We start from the raw sequence: 9,214 nt of genomic DNA, 5'->3' as shown, positions 1-9,214 counted from the left end.
GATAAGTCAGATATACCATTCTCCATAATTGCACTTTGTAGATACGAAATCTGCATTCCAGTTTGTGTGCTATTAGCGTACGGCTCAGATTAACGTTTACTTTGCGGCAGTGTAGTTCATTTCAGGCTACACTCCCCCCAAAAGATCGTAAAATATTTTACATATGTTTCTCGGGCGTATTCTTACATTTTCTCTGTGAAAAGGCAAACCAGACCCGTCCGCATAGCAAGGAGAGGTTACGTTTTTACGAGACAATATATAATAAAATATAGTTCATGGAACTTCAAAGACAGGTCTTTTATAACGAAAACGTTAGACTGGCCAGGGAGAAAATAAATGTCACTCGGACAGGTTTTGTTTAGAGAAGGGAAGTGTTCTGTCTTACGTTGCTGATTTAATTTACTTATTGAGTTTCGCATTTCTCTTTTCTTTCTCATGGCAGGTCGAGGAATGTACCGGTTCTGCTAAGAAAGTAAAAGCAGAAAAAACACCTATAGCCTATTCAAAGGCATATTTTCTCTATGGACCGGAGAACGCTAGCTATTGTCTTTTTTGATTTGTAATTATAGTTGCATTTTAGAAAAAGTTACTCTTTTGACAGCGTTTTAGAATCTGTGTAAAAATGAATTATTTATTGTTCGGCTCCAAGCTGCAAGGCCATTTCTGTAGCATACTAATCGTCATACAAGGTGAAAGTTCAAGTATTTTACATTAATTATTTGCTAGGTTAATTAAATAATTCGCCTCATGTCTAATTACGCAACATTGCTTACAGCAATCATCATACCAACGACTGTGAGTTCGTTTGCTACCGAAGGCGACTGCACATGTGAGTATACGTATACGCCCGCATTTTTATTATGCGTAAATCAGATATTATGATCTTTACTATTTTAAGTTTACCTTTTTTCTCTTTCGCGTTACAGTTCGTATGTAACAAGTTTTATTAGGGTGGGGTAAGATGGTCTATGCTTGTTTTCTTTTCCTGTTGAGTAGTAAACAAAGAATATTTACTATAAATTATATAACTGTTTTATTACGGCCCTCAGAGGTCTTTATTAAAAACACGTTTAAGAATAATAGGATTTCATGCGGTAATGGTATTCGTCTTATATCCCAGTAAAAAAGATTTATGATAGTAGCCGTTTGATCATGTTGTCAAGACATCAAATAAATTAACGATCTAACTACATAAGTAACGCCATGCAAAGAGGCCGAAAATTATGGGATAAACTAAAACTGTCTGTGTTCTTGTCGTAATTATATAGTGGGGTGGGGGACATGATACCTTTAGCACTTAATATTTAAATATCATGATCGTTTTTTAAACAATTAGCAACGTTCTAAGTCGTGAGGATATAGTTTTATAATTCATTGGATGATCTTTGTTTACTACCAAATACGAATTAAGGGACAATAGCTAGAAATGATGTCCCATCTTGCCCCAGCCTACTATAATTGATACCACCAGGTACTTGGAGTGAATGGATGAATAACAACGACTTCAACCCAACCAAAGCGGATGACAATAGTTACGAACATTTAAGATATTACTACACGTTTTGTGAACGGCCAAGCAACATCGAGTGTCGGTGAGAATTTTTTTAAATGTTTCATATTCTGTGCAAACACAATTTGCCTGAGATATCATTCACAATTAGAATAGATTTCATCATTCAGTTTTGTATTTTATAATGAAATCTAGATTTCTAAATGTAATGGAGCATTTTGTTATATAGTAGGATGGGGGAAGATAGGACACATTTTCTTTCTATTTTCTCGTCCTATTTGGTAGTAAACATACAACATTCAAAGAATCAGAAAACCGTATGCTCGCGATTTTCATAGACCGTTGTTAATTGTTTAAAACACGATTATGATAATTTGATATTATTTGGTAAAGGTGTCCTATCTTCCCTCACCCTACTATATTTTAATATAATGTATTTTGTTTATATTTCGTTGCCCACGATTTCTTGATTCAAATAGCATTCGTATTGGATGTGATTGAAAAAGACTCTTAACGGTAGTTACCCCAACCCAATGAATAATATTTGGCACGAGGTGTTAAACCCGTGTGATAACGACTGTCGTTTTCCGGACTGTCGTTTTTTATATTTCGTTGCCCACGATTTCTTGATTCAAATAGCATTCGTATTGGATGTGATTGAAAAAGACTCTTAACGGTAGTTACCCCAACCCAATGAACAATATCTGGCACGAGGTGTTAAACTCGTGTGATAACGACTGTCGTTTTCCGGCCACGCGAGGATAAAGTAAGTTACATTCATTCATTCATTTGATTGAACGAATTAACAGTCATACAGAAAAATATTCTCCCATAAACATGCTACTTGGGTATAACGTGTAAAGCGAGTACAAGATATATGAACTCATCGCATATTGATACGCAAAATAACCCCCGAGTTATAACTCTTACTTAAACCGCTACGCGAGAATAAATAAATCGCATAAGTCAGTTTGAATGAAATAATGGGAAAAAAATTTAAATTGTTTTTGGGGGGATCTTCAAATTCTTTTGTTTAGAAAGGTACATATTCCTAAAATGTTCTCTGTTTATATATTGTTGCTGCGATTTCTTGATTCCTATCTTCGACTGTATATCAACATTTCTTTTTGGTTAGGCCAATTTTCTTTATATGCGTATCTTCCAAACATTGCTCGAAGCGAATACGAAGCAATCAAAGCAGTTTGCTTGAACCCAGCGTTGGCTAAATTATGGATATATCAAATTACCATTGATTGAACTTAACTCACGAGGCCTATAATGCGACCATGCGGTTAGACCAAAACTTGTTATAGGAAAGAAACGATTTTTGCCTTTTCGTATAAAACAGTTTTTAGGAAAATAAAATGTAATAAAACAGTTTAGGAAAATAAAACGTAATAAAACTCAATTTTTAATTTTTGCGCGTTTGGTATTTCATCTTCTTTTCGTTTTAAGAGTATTGCACTTTATATTACCAATATTGAATCTATATTTTATATTTATAACAGGAGCACTGACAATCCAACAATACCTTTTAATTTACTGCAACAACAAGATGTCGATTGTAATGTTGATATCGGTCTGGTTTGCGTCTCACGACCTTTTAATCCACATCTGGAAGAACAGGCCAGGCCGTTTTATTGCATGGATTATGAAATTCGTGTTCAATGCTGTGTGTGTGTTCAGGTAGATCTGACATGTCTGCGATTTGCATATACGTTTTACTTCTGCCGGGTTATCAAATTTGTTTAAGAACTATGCGTTTTAATGTGGAACATATACCATATAGTAGGGTGGGGGGGAACGGGACACTTTTAGCACATTATATCCAAATATCCTAATCGTGTTTTAAACAATTACGGTTTTGTAATTTTTTGAATGTTTTTTGTTTACCACCAACTGAGACGAGAAAATACAACGCAAAAGTGTCCCATCTCCCCCCCCCCCTATTATTCCTTTAATTATTTCTTCAGTTATACTGTTACAGTAACGGAGGTAGACAAACTATAGTATATAACATATGTTATTGCATTTTATTCTTGTGGTAAACAAACATTTGGCAAATTAATGCTACACCCAAAAGCGCAGCAAATTATTTCTAAAAACATTCTAAATAATCGATACAACATATGCCAAATATATTTATTCTAATTGACCTTAATTTAACCAATTGATCAATTTTAATGCAATATAGAATCTCACTGAGTATTTCATTCATTTTCACAATATAAAGGTAACACAACCAATCACTACTGCCACGACTATAGTTGCCCCAACATCCACAACGAGTACCAAGTTTATCCCTGTTACTCCCCCAACCACTGCAGCAGTGACCCCCAACGGAAATCAGGTCGGATGCGACAATGGCGAAAAAACAGCAACGACGACTGGCGTACCTGATCCTGGTAGGTATTGGGTGTGTTTACAGCAGGTTTATTTAGAATTTGTAAATATTATGTTTTTTATATATAGTAGGGTGCGGAAGATGGACACTTTATCATTCTGTTTTTTCGTCACATCTGGTAGTAAACAAAGAATTATAAGACCGTATCCTCACGACTCATATAGACCTTTGTTTATTGTTTAAAACATGATTAGGATATTCGGATATTCGGTGTCCCATCTTTCCCCACCCTACTATATTGTTTGTACTTGACAGTAAATACAATATCCACTAAAAGTACGTACGTGCTAACTTGTAGGACGTAGGGTAAAAGGCGTATTTAACGATATATAATGTACAGAATAACTCTCGGGTTGTAATTCCTACTTAAACTGCTACGCAAGAATAAATAAATCACATAAGCCGGATTGAATGAAGGTATGAGAAAAGTAGTCTGAAACTTAAAATTGTTTTGTTGATAAAGGTACAGATTCACAAAATGGAATTCCGTTGTCGATTATAATCGTGATAATAATCTGCATCGTTTTATTGTTGGGTGGCATCGGATGTTTCATTGTTTCAAAAGGACTTTGTCGGAAGATAAGAGAAAAAGAACAAAATAACGTTCACGTAAACGTACAGGTAAAACATATGAACACGATCTGTTGTGTGATTCAGCATTTTTCAATTTAATAATGTACAAAGCACCTTATCTGTTAGACACTACCGACCTTTTCGGAACGGAACACGCAACAGAGAAAAGTTATTTAAACGTAAATGCTTTTTGTATCCTCCTGTTAAGGTAAAGGTGCAAACTAGTATGTTCTTCAAACATTTTGATCTGTTCGCTGCTAGTTACAATTCCTTCAACTAACCTAATGGATTCTATCTATAGGAGATGTATGAGTTCCAACGTCCTATAACCATGGAAGAAATTGATGCCGCGAGCTCTTACAGTTCTTCGTCTTCGTGTAGATCGATATCATCTAGTGAGAGAAGTTATCAAGCACAAAGAGAAAACGATTTCGAAAACGGAAAACTTGAATTTGTTCCATTACAGCACCACCACCCTGATGTGATTGCCTCGTCAGGTTATGACCAATCGCCTCCGTTGTATGGAAAACCAGGCGAGCGACGGTGGCTGCCTGATGAACATGAGTTGAGTCTTGAAAAACAAGCGGCAAAGGCTGGAAAAAAGTCGAGGTTTAATCCAAGGTCATTCTCGCCTGTACATAAAAGTATTCCGTACATGGATGACGCATCTGGAGTTTAAAAATAGAATCTTGTTAGTTAAAGAGTTGTTTGAGGTATTAACACAAGTAATCAGGCTCGCCGTCGAAGTATGGACATAATATATACTGATGGTGTGACATCAGTATATGCTATGGTATATGGAAGAGTACGAAACACGTTGATGCTGTCTGAGATGTACTGAGGAATGCGTAGAATACCAGGGACTAACATAGAACTTAATATTGTCTGTAGCTGTGGGGTAAGACAGGACACCTTTAACACATAATATCCCAATATCCTGATCGTGTTTTAAACAAGTAACAACTATTGGAGTCGTGAGGATACGATTTTATATTTCTTTGAATGTTTTTTGTTTACTACCAAATGCGAAAAGAAGTTTGAATGAAAAAGTATCTTATCTTACCCCACCGTTAATATATAGTGGGGTGGGGGAAGATGGGACACCTTTTCAATCTATTTTCTCCTCCAATTTGGTAGTAAACAAACATTCAACGATTTTTTTTATAAAACTGTATCCTCACGGCTCCCATGGACCGTTGTTAATTGTTTAAAACACGATCAGAATATTTGGTTATTATGTACCAAAGGTGTCCCATCTTCCCCTACCCTACTATACTACATTTTTATTAAAATTGTACAATTTATTATTGTTAAATAAATCGTAATATTAACGATGTGTTCTTCATGCTGTAATAGAAAATGTTATGTTAAAAATGTTAACGAAATTTGTATCAACGACTGCATTATGCTAACAGCGAATACATTTTATTCAAATGGAAGTAAGTTTTTTGTTAAATCGCTAAACATTTTGTTTTTTTAGTATTAATAATATAAGTAGAAAACCCGTATTGTACCAAATATTTTATCATACCAATGGTGCATGACTCTTCACACTCATATACAGTACGGATATGAATCATCGAAATTAGGATCGAAACATATCTTTCCCGGTAACTATAGTTGTGACTCAAATTGTCAACCAATATGACGGTTAATATACTAAGATGGCAGAAGATAGGACATATTTTTATTCTCTTTTCTCGTCACATTTGGTAGTAAACAAAGAACATTCAAAGAATTATATACGGTATCCTCACGACTCCCATAGACCGTTGTTAATTATTAAAAAAAAAACGATTAGGATGTTTCGATATTGTGTGCTAAAGATGTCCCATCTCCCCCCCCCATGGTACTATATGTTACAGTATTACACTATACTTGCCTTAGCTGTATCTAATAGCAATTGATTACTTCAGAAATAGAAGGTCGACACGTTTAATACAAGTTATCTAAACACACAATAAAGGCGGAGGTAAGTGAGCTTTTATTAATAAATTGAATCCCAGTAAAACTGACACAAAATATTCCACAGTCGAACTCTCTCTTACAATGTAAGACATTAAATAAGCACTCTACGGTAGGTTGCACAATGCTAGGTGTAACGTACGACACAATTTAACGTAAGATTATCTTCATTGGTAACAACACAAGACTATTTGAATGAATCTTTAAAATTCGAAAAGGCACAACAGGTTAAATTAAAAGTTCAAAGGCTTTGCCGGTGGCAGTTATTTCTTGGGGATTTGGAAAATTAGTTGTCAGGCACTTATAGTTGTTGCAGGCGGTAGAATTTAATTTAAAATGTCGTTTCAGTTTAATTAGCAAGTTTCCATAAAAAGTAAAAAAAGAAAGTATGTGCACCTTTATCGTATGGAAATGTATGGCTATGCATACTTATAGCGGTGTGACCCATTCAGTGAAAACTATAGATAGTTATAATGAGTCAAGGTTAAAGATTGTCAAGGAAGCTCGTTTTAAACGCTGAAACACACAGTATATACACGGTATACGACAAAGGTCAAAGAAACACCTTTAAACAGCACAGCTGTGCTATTTTAGTGAAATCAGAAATGAACGTTCCGGGTAAAATGTGTTGCACAACAACACGCAAGACGTTATAGATGTTTGAAAGTATGAGCTTCGAAGCACTATAGATACCATACACACTTGAAGTCTAGTATTAACAAAATTAAAGCACCCAGAACAGTTATAGATCGACCACTATTTGTTGCAAGTCGTTTATATCTTGGCACGTAATTTTAACTGATAGTTGTCCCGTTAAAGTAGTTTCAAACTAGCAAAGAAAATGTTAAGGTCCATTATAAGCGTTTCCATATAGCAGAACTTTATATATGGGGTCAAAGTGTAAAAACGGATACGCAAACCAGGTGTTTTGCATAATAACCAAAAAACAGCACATACTACGAAGCAACATCGTTGCCAGCGGTGTCTCAATTTCCCATATAAATTAAACAAACACTTGACTGATACGCAGCTAAGAAGTGAAGCCACCACCAATTTTCAATTCTTGTACATCGCCGTGTCCAGGCAAATATGAACTTTTCAAAGTTAAGCATTAGAAATTTACCCACTTCATTTGATTTCTAGTTATAGAAGGAAGTAGGTGGCAAAGGTTGATTAGAGTGTGGGCTGGCAAGAGTCGGTACAGCAGGATACGCTGGCATATCTGGATGCCACGAATACTGTCCTGGACTGGCGGCCGGGTGTCCTGGATACGAAGGGGAACGGGCAGGCGGAGACGGAATGTAGGCATGTTTTTGTCCATGGTAGGGCGGCGCTGGATGTGGCATCGGTGGATAGGCATGGCCAGGTGCTTGGAAATGCATTTCATGTCTGTAGATCGGGTGTTTAAAGTCGCCGCCGAATGAGTAGGACGATTGGTCCGGTTGTGGCTGCAGTGAAGCTGCTAGACCTTGAAAGTCGAACTTGTAAGCGTATCTCTTTCCATGAACTTTTGTCATGATATTCTTGTCATAATAGTACCTGCAAACAATATGTTAATATATAAAAGGTATTCCTCAGTTTGCACATAAGAAATGTTTTTAAACAGTTCTTGACATACCTTAGAGCTCTGCTCAACTTGTCATAATTCATATTTGGTTTGCTCTTTCTTTCTCCCCAACGCCGTGCTACGTCATCAGGGTCCACCATTTTGAATTCTCCGTTTGTTCCCTCCCACGTAATGCACACAGCGTTTGCAGGGTCGCTAAGCAGTTCTAGAAGAAACTGCCAAAGCTGAATCTGGCCACTGCCAGGATTGCAAAGTCTTGCACTGGTCGGTCCGAAAAGTTGATACGGATCTATATTGGGAGACGTAACGGGCACTGCGTTTCTTGGGCCTGGAAATAAAGAAGAAAAAAACAGTTATATAGCATGCTCGTTGTCAGCATGTTTGCAGTTTTAAACTGTATAAAACTGGTTGTATAAAAGCAGATAAAACATGTCTATTAAAACACGAATAATTATTTTCAGTATAAAGTTATTTGTACTATCAGCCCTCAATCAGTATGTAAATATGGAAGCCATGCAGTCATTGAGAAAAGCAATTAGGCACGCGTCTGCCAACTTATAGCGCAATGCGTGACACACACACGCGGGAATAGGTCAGAATATTGTAATAGTTGCAATCTTAACGAATTAAAAACAACAGTTTTGGTCGAAAATCACTCACCCTTTGTTTCGGTTGGTTGTCCTGAATAATTGGAAGGTATGTATCTGCTGCCGTGTCTTGCGGCAGTTGGGTTCACGTCTGGACATGCAGGATCATTATAGAAGCTGTTTCTAGCTGTACGGATTGGTGGGATTGGTTCACCAGTGTAGGGGTAGACGCCATCTTGAATAATGTGTTCCACGTCATCGGAACTGAGGTTGGGCAAAGGTCCAGTATGACCTAGAATAAAAGTTGCAAAATATAAGACACGAAATTTCGCCACAGTTGTGTTTTTAAACGGTATTAAAAAGCGGACCCTTACGTCTCAAGTAATTCAAATGACTCATGAACACGTCAGCATTTTTCGCGCTGGTTATTCGGTGGAAATGCTCCTTTGTCATCTCACATAATGCTCGCCCGTTGATATTGCTGAATGAGGAACGATCGACGTCACTTAGATTGTACTCCGTAATCGTCCATTCGACCCATTCTTGTACGTGCTCCTCCGTCCAAACTAGTGGATCTATAATAATGACTTACAATTAGGTTCATTATT

At 36.7% G+C, this 9,214-nt stretch overlaps 2 protein-coding genes across 2 annotated transcripts in view; one reads left to right on the top strand and one right to left on the bottom strand.

Moving 5' to 3' along the window:
- Positions 1 to 426: 426 nt before the first annotated feature.
- On the top strand, positions 427 to 5,489 carry LOC108949453. Its single transcript, XM_018811687.2, has 7 exons — positions 427 to 689; positions 776 to 829; positions 1,472 to 1,592; positions 3,019 to 3,196; positions 3,744 to 3,915; positions 4,378 to 4,535; positions 4,789 to 5,489. Exons 1-7 carry the CDS (start codon positions 623 to 625, stop codon positions 5,164 to 5,166), a joined length of 1,128 nt encoding a protein of 375 aa, XP_018667232.1. The 5' UTR covers positions 427 to 622; the 3' UTR covers positions 5,167 to 5,489.
- A 964-nt stretch (positions 5,490 to 6,453) lies between these two features.
- Positions 6,454 to 9,214, bottom strand: part of fli/erg1 (transcription factor protein) — a 9,043-nt gene continuing 6,282 nt past the window's right edge. Inside the window, 1 exon segment of the mRNA NM_001078474.1 lies at positions 6,454 to 7,991. Within this exon segment, the coding sequence (NP_001071942.1) occupies positions 7,592 to 7,991 (400 nt within the window). The 3' untranslated portion in view covers positions 6,454 to 7,591.

The sequence above is a fragment of the Ciona intestinalis genome, chromosome 4, assembly GCF_000224145.3.
Source record: "Ciona intestinalis chromosome 4, KH, whole genome shotgun sequence".
In the NCBI taxonomy this organism is placed as follows: Eukaryota; Metazoa; Chordata; class Ascidiacea; order Phlebobranchia; family Cionidae; genus Ciona; species Ciona intestinalis.
This window is presented reverse-complemented; position numbering and strand designations above follow the sequence as displayed.

What these genes read in the sequence shown, in the direction of transcription:
- LOC108949453 (XM_018811687.2), top strand. Translation starts at nt 623, where the DNA reads ATGAATTATTTATTGTTCGGCTCCAAGCTGCAAGGCCATTTCTGTAGC. An exon ending in CCAAGCAACATCGAGTGTCG is followed by an intron (nt 1,593 to 3,018) that starts GTGAGAATTTTT and finishes TATTTATAACAG; the next exon opens with GAGCACTGACAATCCAACAA. An exon ending in ACGTTCACGTAAACGTACAG is followed by an intron (nt 4,536 to 4,788) that starts GTAAAACATATG and finishes TTCTATCTATAG; the next exon opens with GAGATGTATGAGTTCCAACG.